This window comes from Eumetopias jubatus, unplaced genomic scaffold, assembly GCF_037043125.1.
Source record: "Eumetopias jubatus isolate StellerSeaLion01/CBP00866 unplaced genomic scaffold, mEumJub1_p1.0 scaffold_5, whole genome shotgun sequence".
Classification (NCBI taxonomy): domain Eukaryota; kingdom Metazoa; phylum Chordata; class Mammalia; order Carnivora; family Otariidae; genus Eumetopias; species Eumetopias jubatus.
The window spans coordinates 102,134,960-102,159,254 of NW_028274811.1; the positions used below are offsets into that span (position 1 = coordinate 102,134,960).

General features: G+C 36.4%; 1 protein-coding gene across 1 annotated transcript in view; it reads right to left on the bottom strand.

Moving 5' to 3' along the window:
* The window catches only part of GABRA1 (gamma-aminobutyric acid type A receptor subunit alpha1), a 55,924-nt gene that overhangs the window by 10,562 nt on the left and 21,067 nt on the right, over positions 1-24,295 (bottom strand). The window contains exons 5-8 of the mRNA XM_028106635.2: positions 18,150-18,370; positions 15,816-15,898; positions 8,695-8,838; positions 265-417 (exon numbers count right to left, since the gene is read on the bottom strand). Of these exons, the coding sequence (XP_027962436.1) occupies positions 265-417; positions 8,695-8,838; positions 15,816-15,898; positions 18,150-18,370 (601 nt within the window). The remainder of the gene's footprint in view (positions 1-264; positions 418-8,694; positions 8,839-15,815; positions 15,899-18,149; positions 18,371-24,295) is intronic.

Consider the following 24,295-nt stretch of genomic DNA (forward strand, 5'->3'; position numbering starts at 1 on the left):
TTTTTATTCCATAGTAAAGAGTATTAAACATAGCATGTGCCTAGTTGATATTCACATGCATCTATTTACATACATTAAAACAGCTTGCAATTTAAAGAGTTTTTTAAAATCACACCATAATGAGAATGGTAATTCTTTGAACCTTTCTATTGTGCTAACTTCAGATTTTAATGTACAGTTATTTTTTCATTCCATTCGCAACATCATCAGGATGATATAACTTGCTCCCCAGACCCTTGCCTGCATGTCCTGATTGGCACTTACCAAAGACAGTCCTCGCTGGTACAGACTCTCTGTTGAGCCAGAACGAGACTTGGGAGAGAATGACTGTCATTATGCATGGCAGGTATGTTTGAATAACAAAATAGCCAATCTTTCTCTTCAGGTGGAAATGAGTGGTCATAACAACATATTCTCCTAGAGGGTGAAACAGACAGTAAGGTGAGCAATTTGACCTTGAAAAGAAGTTATCTCTGGATTTTTCCATCAGTAGCAAAAACCTAGACTTAAGACATATCCTGTCTCCATGTGACATCTGGTTCCTGAAGAGAAAATGTTTATCCAGGAAAGAAAAAAGACGTTGTAAAAACACCAGAATGGGTTTGAGTATGAAATTGAGGTGCCAGAGATCTCATGGATATTGCTACCTCCTTATCCTGGTATATCACACATTTAAGAGACATAGATGAGCAACTATTTACAGATTGGCTTTAATGACCCTGAAGGCAATATGCGAGATCCTGACAACACATACCAATGGATTAGAACAGACCAAATCCCCAGTTTACCATTGCGGAGGACATTTAGGCTGTCTAATGAAGGAGCTTTGGTGTCCAAGTTAGGGGAATTCCAGCTCTAACACCAGCGCTTCCTTTCAGCAGCTCTGTGATCCTGGGTAAGTCATTTAGCTTAGCCTGATCTTTGGAATGAGGAGAGTGGGATGGAATCCAGGGATTTTCAAAATTTATTTTGAGGAATACCTTCACCAGAATCACCTGGGAAGGTTTTGAAACATTCAATTCTTCAGGTCCCACCTAGATACACAAACTATTCTTTAAGGGAGGCCAAGGAAAATCCACTTCAATATAGATTTTTCCTAGCCTGGGCTAGGAAACAGTGGACTAGCTGGGCACACTTCATGGTCTTTGTATACATCAAAGTCTGATTTCATCTAGAGATCCAAAGTGATTGACATGCAACCCAAATTATAGGAGGTTTTTTTTTAAATTGATGTTATATTTTCTCAATTATAAATCTTAAAATTTTAGCTTTATCCATTCTGAATATATACTGAGCTATCTGTGGGTGGGTAGGAGAGAAATAGGTGTGTTCTTACTAAGAAAACATCACTTTCTTTGGTATTCATGTTGCTCCAGCTTTGTCCTTCCCTTCAACTCCAAATTTTGCCCTATGCAATCTGTGGATTTATATCTCAGCCAATGGCCATCTTCCTTCAGCCCTATAATGTGGCTAAAACTGTTCATGATCTCTTAATATCCCAATCTTCATCTTTCTGCAAAGTAATCATAGAGGTTCCTGGTATAGTTCTGCTTTCAGCTTCCCCCCCTCCCTTTTTTTTTGTCTCTATCCAGGAATTGCCTTTCTCACCTCTGCCCCCGCATCATTTGTACCTAGAGGGCTGCCAAATCTACAGCTCTAAGGGATATATATTACTTTAAAATCAACCTGTATGCCCAAATACCTACTGGACATCTCAGAGATACTGATTTTTCATTGACATCATCAACTAAATGTGTTCAAAAACTGACATTAGTTAACCTTTCCCATAAAAAAATATAATGACCAATGTATAGTTGTGCTGCTTTTTCCCTTAGAGTCCATCTCTAAATTCATGGTACTCTCTCATCTGTCTGCTCACTCAGACTAAAATCCTAGAATCCAACCTTGGATGTTAAGTAGGGCTTCTGAGAGAGAGAGAAAGGAATCAGTTGATCACAATTTTAATTTCTCCTGTGCAGTATCTCTTAGTCTATCTCTTATCTCATGGTCACTGCTCTTAACTCTTTTGTAGATCTGTTAACTGCCTTGTTTATCTCCAGTCACTTCCTCACTCCAGTTTTCCCTAAATTTTGATGTCAGAGTAATCTTTTTAAAGTGTACATAAAATCTTAAGATACCTTAATGGATTCCCATTATCTACATTAAGGTTTCTCAACCTCAGCACTATTGACATTTCAGACCAGATAGTTGTTTGTTGTGGGGGCTGTCCTATATGTTTTTTGGATTTTTCACTTGACCTATACCCACTAGATGCCACTAGTAAACACTTCGCCCTCCCCCAGTGTGACAATCAACAATGTCTCCAGTATCATCTACTGACAAGCAAACTTCTCCATTACCTGGATTTAAGACTCTCCGTGTCACAGCTCTAATATGCTTTTCAGTATCGTGTCTCATGTCTTACCACACATTTTCACATCTCAGTATCTTGATACAAAATTCTCTACTTGACACCTATTATTGCTGAATATTTTGTTCATCTATAGGTTGGGCTCAGTCCATAGCAGAATAGGAAGAAATGCACTACAGAGGAAAGTTTATTAGGTTTGGATTTGGGTTCAAAACTTAGATATGCTATTTTCTTCCTGGATAGACTTGGGTAACTCGCTTACAGTCTCTGATTCTCAGTTTCCTGATCTATAAAAAAGTGAGAAGTATGTTGTGGGGAGAATAAAGAATAAGGGCTCTGATTAAGATCATGCTATGTAAGAGTTTTAAAATAAATTTTAGTTCCTTTCTCCACTTTCTCCTCTTTTCCCTCCAATCAGAATTCATAAAAATATTGGTAAAATAAATGCATTTACTCTTTATAGGAGAAAATCATACACACACACACAAGTATGCTTTCACTGCTAATTGTTAATAATGATAACAATTGCCATTGACTGATCACTAGGAAGTAACTTCAAATTTATTTATAGCTTCTGTTTACATTTATAATAAAATCTCATACTTTTTATTTTAGCTAACTTATATGCTTATATCCCTCTCATTAAACTGAAAGTTAATTGGAAAGAGGGACAGTTCTTTGAATATAGAAGGTTTTACATATTTTAAGTATTCAACATCTGTGTATGGTGAAAAGGAGGCACTAAGGTTTAAGGGCACTCACTCAAATTAACATCCATGAGACTCTTTCTTTGGGAGGGGAAATACAACATTTACTAATTTCTTTTCAGTTTCTGTGATACTTTGGGTGATGACTCCAAGGTCATCTGAAAGAAAGGAGTGATTCAAACTTGAGAAAAAGGCAGAAAACCAATTTTCCCAGGACTCCTAAAATGTAGTCTTGTGTGGACATGGCCATGTTACATTTCACCCTCTCAGGAGTATGCTATTATGATTCCTAACCATTCATTCAACTGTGGTTTACAAAATGTCATCAGCTCAAAGAAAAAATTCCATCTTTCATATAATGTCAGAAAGATGAGTGTCTATACATATTCCATTATCATCTTTTGTTGTCCACAATGTGACATTTTAGGAAGATTCTGCAAAGAATACTAATTTGGAGGAGCTATTATTCCACATTATATTTGTTATATAAATCACTTCCTAACAAATTAGAGAAAGAATAGGAGGATTTCAAATCTATTGAAATCATTTTCTTAAATTAAAAAAAAAAATCTAAGAAGTTTTGGCACAAAACACATAAGGAGAAAAAAAAGGCAGCAAAATCATAATCATTTTGTAATAGTTTAAAAATAAAAGAAAAACACAACAAAAAAAATCAATCTCCTAAATTGAATTGAAAGAGTATCTCTAGACATCAAGTGCTTATGCACTAAACGTGTTAAATTATTTTCCTCTAATTCAACAGTCTAGAAGAACTGTAATTCAAATATCCTTGCATATCATGTAACCCTCAGGGAAGCTTGTAAATTAGATGTGACAATATTTCTGATACATTACCATACAAAATTAAGGAGAAAGAAAGACAAAAAACAAGGATATAATTCTATAAAGCAGCTTCGAGGGTTTGTTTAGTAAATGGTTTCGGTTTACTTGAAGAGTAAATACTTTGCTTAACTTTATTTGGCTTCAGTTTCCTCATTTGTTTGATTAAAATGATAGTGCTTTACTTAACTATTTCCTAGGATGCCGGGAGGACAAAATGAAATGACAGATACGAAAGTCATTTAAAAAAGCTGAGTCACATGCAGACTGACAGTGTGAAGACAGAAACAATAGAAATGTATTCTCTCCAGCTCTAGAAAGCAACCATTCACGTCAACAAAGTTGTAGTGAACATTAGGTCCCTATAAACCCGTCACTTTCCTTCCAAGTATTTTAAACTTTGTGTTTTCCAAGTTATGTTGGAAGATGTCTGTGTTGGAAGAGACGTGTCTCTTCATCTGAAATATGAATAGGTTGACCAGATAACTATAGAAATCTCTTTGCCCTACACTCAATCCCTAGTTTTTACATTTTATGGCTACAATTATTTCTCTGGAGATCATGTACTAGGCTTCATAAATGCGGGCCCTGAAGCTCCTTGGGTGAATGTCGATCACCGCTGTTGCTCCCTGGTCAGGGAAAATGGTTGCTTTCCTCATTCATTTTGACCCTGCAGGGTCATCCTTAAATCAACTTATCCAGAGAAGACTATCTTTAAGAAAGAAGATCTCACAATTTCTCTTGGTCATCTGTTCTAAGGATAAAAGACAGTCATTCATAAAGAAGAAACATTCTTATTCAGCAAAGCTAACCTAAATTTCCTTTGATCAAATCTGTCATTGACTTAGGTAAATATGAAGGTTTTATAGCCATCACCATATACTTCATAAAGGCATTGTCTATTATTATATTCTTACTGTTTTCTGGCCATGATATTATCATTATGCCTGGTTACTAATTTAATTATTATATTTCTCTGTATAAGTCATATTTTCTTGCTCTTTAGTCACTGTTGTAATTTTTGCACGGGCTCTCCTTAAAGAATTACTTAGGAAACATAATGGGGTATAATAGAATGAGATAAGGTGCCACGTCTGGGGTCCAGCTCCAAACTGCCTTCTCTGATACTTCAAGCAGAAATGAGTTCCTTATGTTGTGTAGCTCCTTTGCACTAACTCTATCATTATTATTAATAGTAATATCTAATATTTATTACATAATTTTATATGTCAGATAGTCTGCTAAGCAGGTTACATGCATTTTTATTTCAATCTCACAGTAGCTCATGAAGTAGATCCTTTTATCATCTCCAAATTGTACAAGAGAAAGAGAAACTGAGAAATGTCTTGCCAAAGGTCAGACAGTTAATAAGTAGTATAACCAGCAATTTAAACCTTCATGGTATAATTCCAGAGTCCATACTCTTAAATCCATGCTGCACTACATTACTGCATTTCACACATGTCTATGTTGCCTGTCATGTGGTTGAGAGCACTCTACAGCTAGACTACCTGCAGGTTCAAATCTCAGCTCTGCCATGCCTAGCTGTGTGACCTAAGAAAAACAGTTAAATCTCTCTGGCTTCAATTATGTCCCATCTATAAAATGGATATAATAACATTAATACCTCTATCCTGGGATTGTTGTATTAGAACAATGGCAAATGCATGTTAGCTACTTATATCAATCAAATATGAGCTTCTTGAGTGCAGGAATTACGTGTCCTTCATCTATCTTTCCCAAGCCCAATTACGACGTCAAACACAGTAAGTAAGCAAATGGTTGAAGGAATTAGTGAATAAATGAGGGAATAACATAGAATTGTACTGGATTTGAGAGCTGACTGGACTCATCCTTTTATGTGACCATAAAGGTTTTTCTCTGCCAGGTGCGTAGGTGTATTTCAAACTAAATCTCCAACTTACTGTCTTCTCCCAAATCTTATGGCAGACCCCAGGAAAGATATTAGGCCTCTAATGGTTTTGCACTGAATTAAAAAAATCCAAGCATTGGATTGAGCCTTATATTCCTCCCCCCACCCCCCATGTCACTGGAGTGATCTAGAAGTGTTTGGCTTGAAAGAGATCACTGGTAGTATGTATGAATGAGTGTTCACATGTGAGTTGGCTCAGGCAAGTAAGGCAACCCCTTCTAAGAGGTGACCTGAATTGTTTCTCTCCCTGCAGAGGATTTTAAGGTAGAGGAAGATGGTTTTTATCTAATCATTCTCCATGTGGTGCTCTTTCTTGCTGCCATTCCTAGTCTTCTGGCAGAAACAGGGAGGTAAAGCACTCAATGCCATTTATCTTAATGTTTTTAGGGCTCCACAAATATATGTGAAATATGGGATTGAAGACCTTAAAAAGATCTTTGTTTCTTCCCACAGAAATCTATCAGGGTGGATTTTTGATGAGCTAAAGTAGACCCAGAGGAAGTATAGTTCAGTGTTTTATTGTGAGGTTGAAAAGTACACCAAACTGAGTTCCTACATCTGAGAATTTGCTCACTATTTTCCTCACCTCCCTCCCCCCCATATCCATTACGGGAATGACAAGAAAAAACTCTTATTTATATAGGTAAATTTGCTGCTTTAGTGCAGAATGAGTACTTTTAACAGACCCAACATATGAGGTCCAACCAGTTTGGTGATGGTGGGTTGGGCCACTGCCTCTCATCCCCTAGTTCCATTGATGCCTGTATTTCATTTCTGAGTAACTAAAATATATGTAGGCTAAATCCTGATGAAGCCAGAGATGTCTCCAAGTTCATCAGAATGAGCCACTCACTTTGCAGACATGGAAATAGGTCATCAAGAGGGATGCAGTGGCATGTCAAGGTCACTACCACTAGAACTAGAGTGGAGGCACTCCTTTCTCTGAGTAACCCTCCTGGCTTGTATACACTTCTATTGAATGCATGTCACTGGTCCCTGGGGTTGAATTATTGTTGCTTTCACATCCTTCAGCCCTCGTTCTAATGATAATGGAGAATTTCTTGAGGGAAAGTTCTATGTTTATTATTGTCAATGTTCTGGGCCTAAAACAGTGATTATTTGGTTCCCAACAAATACAGATTAACAACATGAAAGTCAACCCCTGCAGCAATTCCTCCTTGATTATCCTAGGCTGGATACATTTATTGTTTTATTCATTAACTCACAATATTTATTTAGTGCCTCTTCTGTTTCAGCTACTATAGTAGGGATACAGAAGACAGATATGGTCCCTGCCCTCACAAAAATGTTAATCACAGCATTTACCACCCATTTTGATAATTATAGTTTATGTGTTTGTCTTCCCTTAGACTTCGGTTTCCAAGGCAGCAAGCTCTCCGCCTTGTCTATCACTGACTCTCCAGTGCCTACCACAATATCCAGCTTATAATAGCATTTGATTCTTAAAAGTGAACACTGCTCATTTTAGTATGATTTCCCACATAACTTATGAGGGAGAGAAATGTTCAGTATTTTCCAAGTTCTGGAATCTCGGACTACATAACATTTTGAGCACTTACCAAATGTAATGTTCTGCTTAGTATTTTATATTATCTCATCTTTAATGCAAAAGTATAAAATCCCCACTTTTTAGAAGAGACCGGAGTTTCTAGTTGGATAAACGACCTTCCCAAAGTCACAAGACTTCTATGTGGCAGGACCAGGACTTGAGTGCATATCTTTCTCACTGCAAAGCCTAAAACCTTTCCACTATGCCACATAAATTTTTAATGTGGGCAAAACTGAGCAACAGTCTTCTCCATTTTTCAAAACAAGGAACATAAATGTTTGGGCTTCCAGAGTAGCCATGGTTGTGACAAAATAAGCAAAAGGCAGATCCCATTAAGCAGGGATTTTCCAATAACCAGAATAAGATATATTGATCTATTACATGAACTTGTTAGAATTATCAGAGTCCTAATATAAAGCCTGAAAACTAAGGAAGAAATTTTTCTGACAAGAATAGCACTTCTGCCCTTATTTGTTACCTAATTGTATTTTTTTAGAAATTACCAAAGTGAATGAACTAATTTAAAATTTTGAAGACAGCTATAAAAACTGCTGGCTCTTTTTACGCCTTCACTGATTGAACATAATTAAAATTATTGGGATTGAGGGAGGGTTAAAATCCAAACTTTTATAATTTTCCAGCCCAGTGATCACATTACATTTAGTCACAAAATGGATATTTGCATAACTAAACTCTTATTTCTTGAAATAACTTCAAAAGTTTAAAATTTTGGGTCCAGCTGCTTAATAGTATCTGCTCTAGTTCTTTTGGTATCTTACGTATAATGATCACTGCTACAAATTCACCAAGATTCATTGAATTGTTATAATAATTAGGCCTAGATGATATTAATAGCTAACATTTATTGAGAGTTTTTTTATGTGCCAGAGCTATCATAAGTACTCTTCATGGATTGAATTTATGCCTTCCAATAACTCTGTGAGGTGACCACAGTCAACAGGCAAGGTAGAAGAGTAAGAATTTAATCCATACATTCTTCCCAAAAGTTCACATTTCTAAATACTCTGCTTCCCTGGTCACATAGAACTAGCGTCTTATTTTGCAAACAAAGAAACAGAGGCCAAAAGACATCAAATGAGGAATCCAAGGGCACAAATCTATAGAGTTTACACTAGTTCCTAGCTTAACTGGTCTCAGGTTAGTCAAATTGTCTCTCTATTTGTGTTATTGTAGAACTTACTGAATTCTCACATTCTCACAAAAACTGTTTATATTTCTTCTGACATCTCTGGAATAATCAACTGGCACTTACCTGTACTAGATTGAACAATTCCAGAATCTACTGTTTGCCCAAGAAGATCATACTGGTTTAGGCGTGATCCATCTTCCGCTACAACCACTGAGCGTGCTGGCTCTCTTGTCCACTCATAAACAACTTCTGCTCTGGTGTAGGCATCTGGAAGGACAGGAAAGAAAATGGCCCATGTGTCACGCTACTTTGGTACTCCTCATTAGCTGGTGAGTCCTATTAGTTTCATATTTTCAATTTCATGGTTCCAGAGGCCAAGAAAGAAGAGTCCATATCCCTTAGTTTAGGAAAATTAAAACACATTTTCCTGATTTGTTCAGTCATCTGTTCACTCTTACAACAAATGGTTATTAAGCACCTACAAAAGACAAAGTACCTTGCTAAAAAAATCCATAACAAACAAGTTTCCCTGATGCTGTGGAACATGCACGGCAGTAATGGGGACAAAAACAGACAAGCTAATAAACATAATTTCAAGTAGCGTTAAATGCAGTAAAGCCATACACAATAGGCTAAGAGGGTAGAGAATGAAGGACATGGGCCTATTTTAGGTAAAGGACTCAGAGAGGGTTCTTAAGGAAATGACAGTTATATGCATGACAGAAATGAGAGTAGGGTATGTCTTGGGGAAGAGTTTGCTGGATAGGTGAGCAAAGAACTTTCTTCCTCTGGTTGAGGTAAAAGCTTGATAAGTTTGAGGAAGAACAGGAATACCAATGTGGCTAAAGCTGAGTACATGAGAGATGAAATACGGAAGGAGCCTGGGTCCAGATTATGTCAGGCCAGGGGAAGGTCATGATAAATGTGAAATATAACACTGGAAATTTTACCAAGCATCCATTTTTAAGGGAAGTCTGACTTTACTTCCTTTTAAATTAATTCTCCTTTTTATGGACGTTTACTATCACGACAATGATATTGATGAGTTTCACCACTTAGCTCATTACACTTCTCAATCATTTTCATTCGCCATGTCACTTTTAACCTAGCCATCCTTCTACATGACCTGTAACTCAGGAAGGTTGGGGGAAGAGGTGTATAGAATGAGTGAGAAGGAAAAGAAGAAGGGATTCCATACCTTTTCTGGTTTCTAGTCACAGAACATCCACTACACAGGGGATGGAATGATAGTATATACTTCCCTTGGTTTAGATGTAGGGTGATATTAAAAATTACAAGAAGAGCACATTAGCAAAAGCAAAGAGTTTCCAAGGTGTTTGAGAGGCAGATATGATACCAAAAGTTGGCTTTACTGTGAAAGCTTTACCCCTTGGCCAACTTCTGCATTAGGCACAGTAGACAAAGTGTCCAGGGTCCACAATACTTCTAGGTGGCCAAGCAATGTGCTATTTTTTTTTAAGTCAGAAAAAAGTGAATACAACCCTGCTTGGAGTATATTAACCTAAAATATAAAAGTTAAAAATATAAAATTATAAATTAAAATACAGTTTTAATCTATTTTTTGAGGAATTGTTCACAAACACAAGTGCCTTGAGCCTGTTAAAGTCATAATACATTCTTGCTTCACCCAATGCCCACCCCAAGCTAATAAACTTGAGTGTTTTGTTCAAATATGTATTTCTCCAAGCTAAAACATTATGAGATGTGAAGTGATGGTGGCATTTTTACACACATGTGAAGCTGCCATAAGAAAGATGAAAGCCATCCCCCTCCTTCTCTGAACCAAAACTTCTTGTCTCTGGGATGAGTTTTGCAGAAAAGTGTAGTCAGTATTCTCCTGATTTTATGTGGGTGTCTGGTGTGCTCCAGCATCATTTCTGGACCAATTTACAATCAGGTATCTTTTTAATCAATTTTTTTCAGAAGTTTGAGAGAATATGCTAGGAATTAAGTTAGTGGTTACTGCTTCTTTCATAAATGTGTAAGACTGATAAATGAGTGGCTTTGGAATTTGTTCTCATTGATTTTTATTTCTTAATTGTGGCTGTCCTCATTGACTTTTGTGTATATATGTATTTATCTGCAGCTTTACTAAGGTAAAATTGACAAATAAAATTATAAGATATTTAAAGTGTACAACATGAAGATTTGATATACATATACATTGTGAAATAATTCCTACCATTGAGTTAACACATCTCATTAACTTAAATTTTGAATCGTTTCAGCATTGCATTTGTTAAGGAGGAGGACTGCATTTGTTAGCATCTAAAACATGATTTATTTTTAAAAATCCCTCAAAGTAGTGCAGAGCACACTAGTTTGAGAAGAACCATATTGCTTACAATTTGTAGGTACCCATATTCAGTAAAATATTTTTCCGATCATGATAATTTTTTTTCTTTTTTTAATGGGAGTGTCTTACCTAGGAAAACATCTCAAGTTTATGGTAACACAGAATCACTGATTGTTAACATGGAAGGACTTTAGAGGTCATATAGTTTGTCTCATTTTACAGATGATAAACTGAAGCAGAGAAACCCTGAATAGCCTATTTAAGGTCTTACATATTTAAATAGCTATTTAATGGGAAAACTGAGGTAAGAGCATAGAATGACATTCATTCTCCCTTAATGCTATTAATAAGAATTTCCTAGGCAAAAACTGTATATTATATGCTCAAAATCCAAGCAAGGATTCTTGGTGGTCAAGTAATTAGGGATGAAACCAATTCTAGAGATTGTGTCATTTTGTAACAAATAAAAAAAAAACTCTTGCTACAGTATTGCACTATCATTAGGGACAGTGCCTGGACTCTACCTTTTTGTACCTAATCATGTGTTGCCAACGGGCTGCTAATATGGTTTTAGAGGAAAAAAACTGTTACCATCCACTTTTCACTTCATATAATTCAATGTCTCACACTTGCAATCTCTTAGAAACTCCATTGTGTACGAAATCTACAACAAACACAGCATTTCTGTGAAAGTGGAGATTACATATTGCTCATGTCTCTCAATGGAAATCTCCCAAAATGCAGAGTGGATCCACATGGTTTAGGAGATGGGGATTAAGGAGTGCACTTGTGAGGAGCACCAGATGTTTTAAAGATCGACTACATTGTACACCTGCAAATAATAAATATTACACTGTATGCTAACTAGAATTTATTTTTTAAAAGATTTTATTTATTTATTTATTTATTTATTTATTTATTTATTTATTTATTGAAAGAGAGAGAGAGCACGAGCATGAGCAGGGGGAGAGGCAGCGGGAGAGAGAGAAGCAGACTCCCTGCTGAGCAGGGAACCTGATATGGGGCTTGATCCCAGGACCCTGGGGCCATGATTTCAGCTGAAGGCAGATGTTCAACAGATTGAGCCACCCAGGTACCCCAACTAACTAAATGGAATTTAAATAAAAACTTAAAAAATAAAGTTGGTGTTTTAAGATGTAGAAGACAACTATACCTAAGGCATCACAACAGGTAGTATGCCTTACTTCTTCATATCTAGAAAGTAGGTCCTATGACTACTTCCTTCATTTGAGACAATTCAGTATAAAAAAAATAAGGTTAAAAAGTCTTCAGCTACTTAGTCAAAATGCTAAGCTCAGATTTCAAATAAATCAGCAGATTACTTCAGAAAAAAAATTTAAAAAGAATACTTGGCTGGGTTTATGAAAGAACTTTGTGGTGCTACAACACGAGAGTTGGTATCAGAAGAGCATCTGCTAATAGACACTATCACTTCACTTTACGGGCTTTTCTCTTTCCATTTGTATGAAGCAGGTGCACTAAATAATTTCCAAAGTTATTTATTATTCAGAATTCATTTAAATATCTATGTATCCCTCCCTCCTTATTTACAAGGCATTGTGCTTGATTATCAGTCAGGAAACCATCATTTATCAAGTCCGCACTAGATCTAGCACTTGCCTAGATCTTATTGTCAGAATATCATCTGAATCTCTTCTTTTAGAATCAAAGCCTTATTTGTATTTTCCTTAAAAAGGAGTTAAAAGATGTCAGCTAAATCATGTACATTGTCTTCTGGTTATCTGGCCTTATGAAGAGGGCTCTATCCCCAATAAGCAAAAAGTGTGATATAACATTGACAATCGTGGTCTAATGGAAAGTGGTAAGGAAAAATCTGCTTTTCTGAGTTTAGTTCTTATCAACATTTGGATGACTTCTCTTCATAAACATTTATTACAGGGTGTTCTACTAAATTATTACAAAATCCTCTAGCTTATCTTTTGCTTATTTTCTTCTGTGAGATTTTGGCAAGATGTTTGCTTCAAAAACCGGGTCAATGCATTTTTAGTCCACTTTTGCCTCAGTTTCTTCATTTCAGAAGTGTGCTAATTAGGCCAGGTCAGAGAACTAACTATACAATAAATCAACCACTACTGCTTCTTCTCAAGCCAATGGCAGGCGATGGTAATTAGTCATGGTGCTCTCCCACTGAGCTCAGATGCTTACTTTTCAATGTCAAATCTTCTCTGTTTAATTCCCCACAGGTCTTAAATCCTTTTCTGAAGCTATCTTTTCTAAGACTTAAACATTGAAGGGGCATTTAAAACCTGATTATTATAATTTTTATCTATTCAATAAATATTTATTAAGTGTCTACATTATATTAGGCTCTGTGCTAGGAAATGCTAAACAAAATAGGTTGTGCTCTCATGGGAGTTTACAGTCTCCAGACAATAAAAATGTCAACCAATAAATAAAACTAATAATTATTGCTGTAATACATCTAAATTAAATATGTATTATAATGAAGAAGATGGGTAGGACTGTATGTAAATTTAGACAAGGTCATTAGGGAAGGCTCCCGAAGATGACATTTATGCTGAGAAGTGAAAAATAAAAGAAGCCAGTTACATGGAGAACCAAGGGAAGAGTAACCCAAGTAGAGAAAAGAGCATATATAAAGGCTCTGAGGTAGAAAGCAGATTTTTATTTAGTTTCAGTTTTCTTACATGAGACACTATTTGTTTTCTACTCGCTATCCATTTCCCCCTTCCTAAAAATACTTCCTATTTTCTTCAGGCTGACAATGTGCCTAGTTAAGAGTATTTCTTCCCAGCCTCATTGACAGTTAGCATTGGCAATGAGACACATCTTTGATCAATGAGATGTGAGTAAATGTCTGCTAGGATTTTAGGGAAAGCTTTTATCTTTTTGATACAGGTGCTGTTCTTTCTTCTTTGTCAGTGCACTGTTCTTTATTTTGAAAGCAGATGCAATGGCTGGAGTTGCAGCAGCCATTTTGTGATCAGGAAGAACATATAAGGGCATCTTAAAACATCATCCTCGTTAAGATGCTGACTAACCAACAATCAACCAACAATCACCATCATTCATCTCATGTAAAAATATAAACCCTTCTTCTTTTCAGCTAGCTATACTCACTGCTTGGAAGCATTCCTGACTAGTATACTAAACAAGTAATTTTTTGTCCAAAACAAGGTATTTCTGAAGGAAAAGGGGGCACTATTAGTAGTTATACAAGGATATTAGGCATAAATAATTACTGCCCCAGGCAAACTATAATGCATGATTTTCCTAAGTAAAAGATTATTTTGTAGATTAGATGAACTGATACACATACAAATGTTGAATATCCTGCCTAGCATACAAGTAACACATAATACATAATACTGTTAGGAATGGAAATGGTAATCAGGAGAAAACATAGTAGTCCGTAACATAGAATATAAATTAAATTGGGAAAAGAGTGGGGATGAGGGAGTTATCACCACAGCCCATTTGGCTGACAATTTTTGAAGTGGTTTGTCCTTGGGTTTCAGTATAGAATTAGATTTATAAATAAACTTGTCTCTCCATGACTAGTGCTGCTAGGAGCCTGAAGGCCTTTGCTATTTTCTTTTCTTGCTGTCTTCCTACACCACCACTATTTTTTTTTCTATGAATCATATCTTCACCAAAATAGTTGCTTAGACTGTCTGTCTAGTGGGAACAGAAAGCTGGCTAGGTAGTCCCGGAGTTGACGCAGTCCTTGTAAGTCTTCTGCAGGAAACCAGGAATACATTGTTCTCACTCCCTTTATATATGCATACTAGTCCAAAGCAGAAGGGGAGAGGAAGACCAGAGAACCTGACTCTGCTGTCCACTGTTCTCTTGGCTCCTCTAATGTGTGTCTACCTAGTTTCAAATAGCAGAAGCCCCAACAGTTATCATAAAGTTATCTAGGATACCTTCAAAAGCATTACCACACATGAATTTCATGGGATATCCAAACAGATCTAGAACTTTTCAAAAGACTCTGATTAGGGTAAATTCTCATCAGGCAATATTTTTTTAGGAGTAGACTTCATTATTAAGAAACAACTATCATCCACTGCTGGCACCTACCAATATTTCCATCTGATAAACAACTTGCAATATTCTTAAGGTCAAACAAATGTCAGCAATGATACAAAATAAGTACAGTGATCTCCCATTTATTGGCAGGGAGATATTATCTATGGGGTAAAAACATCCGTACTCCACTTGCTTTTTCTATGAATACAGCTTTAACAAAAGTAGAATTTTTCCACTAATTAATTAAATCCATTCTTTGTCATAATAATCTCTTCCTGAAATAACATTAAAAATGAAATAAAAGATTATTACTTATAGAAAGTAACTTTTTAAAGATTTTATATATTTTAGGGAGAGGAGAGAGAGAGAGAACAAGGAGGTGGAAGTGGGGGAATAGAAGGGGGTAGTGGGAGAGGGAAAAATAGACTGAGCAGGAATCCTGATGCAGGCTTGATCCTAGGACTTGGAGGTCATGACCTGAGCTGAAGGCAACTTCAGCTTAACCTTAACCAACTGAACCATCCAGGCACCCCTAGAAAGTATTTGCAGCAAATCACTAAACTTTCTTCATGGTTTTTATCTGTCTCCTAACAAACTTTACTGATTGGAAATTTCTTGCTTAAAGACTTAGGTGTCTCAGGGGTGCCTGGGTGGCTCAGTCAGTTAAGTATCTGACTCTTGATTTTGGCTCGGGTCATTATCTCAGAGTCCTGAGATTGAGCCCCGCATCAGGCTCTGCACTCAGCCTGGAATCTGCTTGTCCCTCTCCCTCTGTTCCTCTTCCTGCTCCCTCGCTCTCTCTCAAATAAATAAATGAATAAAATATTTAAAAAAAACAAAGGCTTAGGTCTCTCATAAGAATAAAGAAAATCAAAATTAAAAATTTACTCACAGCTTCCAAATTTTAGTGGGCAGGCATGTGCATCCATAGGGAAGTCCTCCAAATGCATTGGACACTCAGCTCTCACCGTCAGCCTTATCAATTAAGGAAAACAGAAGACATAAACAAGAGCCCTATAGATTAGACACTTACTGATAAATACGACCAGGATGTTATTATCTATAGCAAATATATTAAGAAAAGCAAGAGAGGCAGGCACAAACTGCAGCATGATACTGAGCTGTTAACCAAAAGATCTAAAAGGAATTATTTACAACAATGATTGGATTCTATCCATTTGTTTGTTTTGAGAAAATAGGTATGATTTTGTATGATGGGCAAGCATTTGTGATATTTCCCAAGACAAGCATCATTACCTAATCTACCTAGGCCACCTAGACCCAGAAAATCTTTGGAGACTAAAACTAGATGTAAGCAAATAAATACTTGGATAAAGACTTGGTGGAGTAGAAGACATGGAGAGAAGAGGATGTCTCCTCTCCTCAGGGCAGCTCTCCCCATCGCCTTCCTTAAAACAGCACCGGTCCCCATAAAACAACAAAGGAACAGGCAAAGGAGAGTCTGTGGGTGATTTCACTATATTCCAACCATTTCATTTTATACAAATTTACTGCCTAATGGAAGGCGGACTCTGCTAGTCTTCTCTTTAGTCCCTATCTTCAGTTCTATTTACATTTTGAAAAAGGGTAAAGAAAATAATTCACTGAAATATATTTGATTTTGTTTGGTGGAATTATGAGGGAATTTATACCAAATTCCTCACATGGTTTTTATAAAATATATTTACCCATATTATTAAGTAGCTCAAGAAATGTGGTAGGGATGGCTTTATAGCCAGTAAACTCATTAAGTGATTAAAGCAAATATGAAATGTGCAAATTAATGATCAACTTGCATTTTGAAATCAAAATATTAAGGACAGTGATGATGTATTAGCAAAGGTGGTGATAAGTTTAGGAGATGGGCAGTAACAGGCTAGTTACTGATGAAGAACATTACATGCATCAGAAAGTAAGAACTGATCAACTTTTCAATAGGTGCAAATCCTGCCCCAGAATATTGCCAGCTGGGAGGAACAAATACTGAACTTAGGCTCAAAAACAAGTGTAGGGTGTTTTATAAGGGGAGGATGTTTCAAGTTTCACTTATAAATGGGTCCTACTTGGATGATCTGGAAAGGTCTCAACAGGTCTCCTCCACTGATCCTCCATTTTCTCTCTCTCTCTCTCTTTTTTTTTTTGAGATTTGTCATTCTTTAATTCTATTAAATATCTATTAGTTGAGTCCAACATCTGAAGCGGCTCTTGAGGCATTATTTCCTTTCTTTTTCATTTGGATATTTTGTATAAAAAGGTAGAAATTCCGGCAGCTTTCTTCAAAAGCAAAGGATCACTATATTCCCACACTAAACAAAACCCACCAAGTCTAGGGTTTTGCCTCCATTACCTTTTTGTGCCAAAGGAATACTTGGACAGTCTGAACTACCAAGTACTGTCCAGATCTACAAAAACAACATTCTAACAAGTCTCTTGAGGATGAAATAACTTTTCCCTTAAGAATGAGTTGTGGACAATTTTTAATTGCTTACAAATTAGGAATATTTTAAACATTTTTTCTTTAAAAATATTAACAACGTTTTTTGATTCATGTTTGCTTCATTGAACCATAAATGAAGATACCTAGCTGCCAGGTTTTCCAATAATCTCAAAATGGGAGAAATATTTGTAAAGCAGAAATATCTCTCTCTATCTATCTATAACTCATACATATAAATATTCTTCAACTTAAACAAAATTAAGAATACTTATATTCTCATTCTAACAATGTTATTATAAATTCATATACTTCTCCTAAATGTATACTTCCACATGATTCTACGGTTTTTATGACACTTGAACTGTTCTAATTTTTTTGGATTTTTCTCCTTCTTTTTAAGTAGAAACATTTTTGGATACATACCTTGAGATAGCTTCTAGAAATCTGATCTAGACCTTATTGGGATGCAGGAATATATGAGGTTAGTAGTAGGGGGAAGAAGTTCCTCATATTGAATTAGAGCATGTTGGAGAGATACTTGAGATATATCACTTAATATACATTATAAACTCCCCCCCCACTTTATCTAATCATTTTACTTAATGCTTTAATACTTGCATTAAGACTTCAGTTGGTTTATTTTTCATAGCGGAGTAATTATTAAGGTTGAAAAAGAGGGCAAACAGGAAACCAGATGCTCCACTGTGGCCCACCAGCTTCATGGCCACATATATATGGAAGAGAAAGAAGTACAGAAAGAATCACAGATAGAAATGAAGTCATCTTTACCTCATGGTGTACAACAAGGTGCCATCCTCTGTGATCCTCAGGAGTTTGTTTGGCATGGTCATGTTGTGTGCCACTGACTTCTTTCCATTGTGAAAAAAGGTATCTGGAGTCCAGATCTTACTTGCCATTAGGTTATTCAACCGGAGAACTGTCATGGGTCCTTTAAATTTTAATCTTTCATCCTTCCAGCTTTGACGGAAAAATACATCTATTGTATATTCCTAGGTAATTTTGGAAAATGGCAGAGTTCACTAAGCTGTATTTTGCAATGCAAATAGCTTACACAGACAATGCTTATTTTTTGCAACTTTAAAAGCAAAATATGAGCTAGGTGATGTTTTCAGAAGTAAACTTGTGGTCGCCTGTACATACTGGTTTCAGGTGAATCAGTGGTCAGCATAATCATTTTTGAAAATATCTAAAGTGTCTGAAATATTTCTTGGTCAGAAAAATTCCACAACTATCTCCTCAGATATGTGAAAAGAAAATCATGCCCTACTCCCTACACCCCTACCACACTAGCACTCAAAAAAATAGAATACAGTACACATTAAAACAAAGCTCACCCTGGAGCTTACTACATATATATGTTTAAATGTTTAAATTAGATAATGACAGCTACAAAGATAGAGCATAGTCTTTTGGGGGGCCCTTCCACAGTCTGAAAACCTCACAGTCAATTTCAAATCATCCATGGTTCTAATACTAGCGTGATAACCCCATCTCCTTTTTGGCTAAGTAAAAAAAAAAATTTTTTTTGTTTACAGATAATGTATATAGACTTTAAATTTTTCACAACAAAGAAGATTATGAAAATAATCTGTTTCACTGTTAATTGGGATCTTCGCCAAAAAAAAAAAATGTAGAATATGAGGGTGTGTGTGTGTGTGTGAGTGTGTATCTGAGTATATGTGTGTATAAGACACATGAGAAATGTGTGAAGCTCATCATCATTCACAGCCAGGGAATCTATTTATTTGAATAAACACAGCATTCCTTATGGCAATACCCAGAGACAAACATCTGCTAATCTGAAAACAAGCAATGTGACTTACCAGCTCCTAAAACAGAAAAGGGTAATATCCATCTTCCTTGCAGCACTTGCTACACTGACACTAAATTTGGAACTTAATGGTTTGAAATAAAGATTACCACATTCTCCATTAATCTTAGCATGCTCCAAACTGGAAGGAAGACTAACTTGAAAACATCATGCTACATTTTCTTAATCCCCTAAACTCTGATGCATTAGAAAGCTGTTGTTTGGTTTTTTTTTTTTAATCTTATACATATCATCTTTAGAACATGCATAAAAAATAATATCTGTGTCTAGGCATTTTGTGCATGAGCTTAACTACCTGTCTTTTTCTCAGGCTTTATGTAAGATTAGGTAAAGATTGGATAAAGGTTTATCCTTCTGCCACACGTTTGATATAGCTGAGCCCTTCTGATCCAGTAACTAGTATTATCATTGGATAGTTTACAGTGTACCAGGCATAGTGCTAAATGTCGATTGAGATAGCAGCAACAAGGAAGTGTAACATGATGCCAGTTTATATTTATGGGCAAGAGAAACTACCTTGTTTGTTGTTTAGGTAATTTTCTGTGTCTGGAAGTGTGAGGTGAAAACGCACTGAGATACAAGAGATAGGAATTTACATACCAGGAACCATTTGTTAAGCATCTCTAAATTTAGCAGAGGGAGAAACTGTTTAAACTTGGATGCTGTAAGGAAAACTCATGGAGTAAGATGGGCATACAATGATATTTTCCATGAGGAGAGAGATGGGGAGGGAGCCTATAGACTACATTGGGAAGTGATTCAGAGTAGCAGTGCTTGCCAGGGAAGCAAATGGATGGATTTACCCTGAGCTGTGTGTGTTCTCTTCTCTCGACGACAGGATTACGAGATAGGGATATGATAATCAGGATATTTCTATTACTCAGGAATCAGCCACATAAGCTCTATTTTCTGTACAACTGAACTACTTTAGCCTGTCAAACAGTAGAGGGAATAGTCACTTGTAAATCAAGATGCCCAACTGACCATATTCCTATGAACCCCAAAATTTTATTTTGTTCATTTGTTTACTTGCTCCAAGGAGATTTTTGAAAATGAAATAAATGTCAAATATTTTAAAAACCTTAAAATATACTTATTATCAAGTCATAATAGATACACCCCAAAGTCAATGATTCCAAAAATTATGTCAAAACTTGCCAAATTCCTCATGTTTATGTATTTGTCATGTTTACAACCAGCTTTACTTACTGGTGCTAAATGGCAGACATTGAAATCCCCAAATTCATTTATGATATTCTCCCTTCAAATACTGTACTGGCCACACAAGCAGGCACACACACACCCTGCAAAAGTAACTGGATAAGCTTTCATTTCCATGTTCCCTTCAGCTAGAAGTGGAAATGAAAACTGAAATAAAAACACTTGATAATGATCAGATACTGTCTAACCAAGAGTGTAAGTATTTGGTCTCCCATTTTCTGAGAACTGCCCCTGCAACATTGCCATGGTAGTACCCGGAGGTTCTCTGCATGACCTCACCCTGGGGGTCATAGCGCACTAGGCTGACATGGGCCAGAGCTCCCTCTTCAAGAAACTGGAATAAGAGGAGGAGAGCAGAGCCATAACGTGACGGTTATGGATATAAGTTCTACCCCTGCTAACTGGAGCTAAATTGTTTGTCTGCCAGATGTGTAACTTCAGGTCATTTTCTGACCTTTCTAAACTCCAGTTTCCACTCTATAAAGTGGGGATCATGCAGTAGTGATTTCACTTGCCTATTGTGAGAAGTGAGTTAATAATGCAAGTGAACAGCTTGCCAGAATGTCTGAAACATGGGAAGTTCTCGGTAAACATTAGAAGTTATTTGTCTCCCCATTTCTTTGCTTTAGCAACACAAATTTCTATCAGATTCCGATGTAGCTGGGAATGAGAAAAGTTGCTCTTTGTTTGGACTGGTAGCAGGATAGGAAACCTCAGGAAAGTGAGGTGCTCATAACCAAGCAAAGTAAAATCAGAAGGCAAAGGAAAAGACCCTACAGAACACTGTCTGAACAAGTAGGAAGCTCTGGCGAAGATGTTGTTCAAGGTTCAGCGTGCCAGCCCCCACCATTCAAGTGAGATGTCTCTCCACGGTCCCCTGTTCAATAGAGTAGGTTGCTGGAGAATGTGAGTCTTACTCTGAAGACTGGGACAAAACATCCGTTATGTTCCTAAATAAATACTGTATTGAAGTGTTCCCACTTGCACCATCTATTACCATCTGTGTCTGCTTTGACTTCATACATTTTAAGCACCATGGAAAACAGAGCTCTATGATTGTGCTGCCTGGATATTTCTGTCAGAACCTAGTGCCCTGGGAATGTGCCGTTTGATTGCCAATTAATGGTTTTTAAAATAAAGTTAAGGAGTTGTCCTAATTTTGTTTTCTATTCCAGATGAAGTCAGATGCCTTGGGAGCTGTGGAACCTCTAGGGACACACAGCCTGAGTTCAAGTTGCTACCTAGCTAGGTCACTTTCCCCCTCTGGAAAATACGGATAATGATAATGCCTAGGTAAAATCATGGTACGGGTACTAGATGAAATATGATCTATAAACCTATTAGCATGGTGCTTCACATATTGTAAGCATTCAATACTATTGAATTCTGTTATTATGGTTATCCTTATTAGATATTTTACTAGTTCTCACTTTTAAAAACTACAAAGTTTTCCTTGCCTTGAAAAATAGCTTTGTCATTGGCCTGATTTTGATAGACTCTAAATCATACTGCTCTTTATGTGTAATTCACCCATAATGTGGTTTAAATGAGTAACCTCAAATGAATTGGCCAGGTATAATTTCCACTAGCCACTCAGCATATCAGTTGTAGGCAGGGCTAATTTGGTCCTCTGACAGAACAATTCAAACATTATCTCATTCAGGAATTTTAGGCAACAGGGAGTATAACTGGCTTAGACACTCTGTTCCTTCTTCCTATCTGATATTTGACCAAAGGCCATTTATGAAAAGTAATTCACAATAATCATAGGCTTAATGATGTATCAAAAATCCCAACGTACACCTTTAGTCCAAGACAAAAAAAAAATCAGTTTTTTTAAATGACAATCTAAACCAATAACTCAAAGGTATACCAAATATTTTCAGGAGAAAATGTGCCTTTATTTGAGCACTGTCCCGTAACAACTCCTATTGAGCATCTAGCCTTTGTGAGGCAATATGAAAGATGCCAGTGATAGAGAATATTCATTTTTAATTACGATGATGATAATGATAATGAGGAGGAGGAATAATATCATTATCAGTGTGTGATGTTTGTAATGCTTCATCCCTCTCGATGTTTCCCTTTATGAGAAGAAAGTTTCACCAGTGCAAAACTTCTGAATGCTCTCTAGTCCCTCATACTTCTCTATTTAGGGAGGGGAAGAGAGAAGAATAATTTCATTTGATGGGTAAATATGGAAGGAGAAATCAATCTTGCCTATCTCAGCCTCTTCCTGCTGCACTGTCCACAAGACTCACAATTTCTGATGCTTTCCATGCTAGAAGTTTTATATGGACAGTCTCTGCCCTAACAGAGGGAGGCCAAAGTCTTGCCAGGTGACTGGGTGGGTTAATCTGACTGATTCTGATATTTATTCTCTGAAAACTCACGTATCTACAGATATATACCACCTTCTGCAGGACCATAATTATTAGTAATAAAGATGATATTCTCACTTTCCAAATCCCTTATTCTATTATCTTATTTCTCGGAAGGTTTGGAACTCAGGAAAGAGGGTATTATTTATTGAGTCCCATAAGACTTTATGTTTTTAAAGTCAATATAGACTCCTAAACCTATCACTAAATAAGTAGTAATTCAACACTTACTGTAAGCCAGCAATGTGCTGATACTGTGAGGGATGTGAAACAAATGTCTTTACATTTTTTTGGCGTTACTTTAGGAAAATAAGACATTTATATAAGAGAAATAACTTCACAAAGCAGTGTTATAATGAGGCCAAAAGCTAAGTTGTTATTTTACAGTCAATAAATGTGACTAGAATACAGAAAGGGAAACTTAATCCATTATCGGATTAATAAAAAAAGGTTTCCATTAAGCTTTTGGGTCTTGATTTGGGCCTTTATGGAAATGTAGGATTCAGATGGTTGGGAAATAGAGGGAATTTTCCATGAAGGGAACAGCATGATAAGGAGTTCAGAGACAAAAATAATAATAATTATTATTTATTGAGTGCTATCTATAAACACTTTATTTACATAGCTCATTTAAAATTCCTAACTATCTTACAAGGAGAGGCAATTATAATAATATACCAATTTTAGAGACTTTGAGGCTTACACACGTAAGTGATTTGCCCAAGGTGATGCTATTGGTAGTGGTGAGGTGTGAATTCAGCCAGCCTGGATCCTAGACAAGTTCAGCTCACCTCCAAGTGGTATGGCTTCACAGAAAGTAGTACTTAAGCAAACGACTAAAGTAAATAGTCAATATTAGGAACAAATGAGGACGAATGGTAACATCATCTGTGGACTATATGAAATACAGGCAGAGGAGTTTAAATTTGACCTTAAACCTGACTGGGCTCTATTAAATGTTCTTAATTAGAAAAGTAGCATGAGAGAATAGTGTTGTAAGACAGAGTTCCAACATGGGAGAATCACAAGAGGTCCTCAGAGTGATCAGTTTAGCAAAAAATAGTGTATAACAATATTTCAAGAAAGTGAACTACAGATCAACCACTGTAATAAGTTGCCAAAGGAATAAATCCACAATTATGGCTAATTCTTATATCTCTATTTCTTGCATAGTAATAATGGCTGACATACATTGAGTGCTTCCTATATGCTAAGAACTTTTAAATGCTTTTCATGTATGAATTTATTTAATACTTGTGATAACCCCATGAGGTATTATCATCACTCCCATCTCACACATGAAGAAAACCCCATGAGGTATTATCATCACTCCCATCTTACACATGAAGAAACTGAGGCAAAGAGATATTAAGGAACTTCCCCAACAATACAGCTTTATAAGCGCAGAACGTGGGATTATAAACCAAGGCAGCATTCTGGTTCGGAAATCTGTATTCTTACCTACCACTCTCTTATGCTCT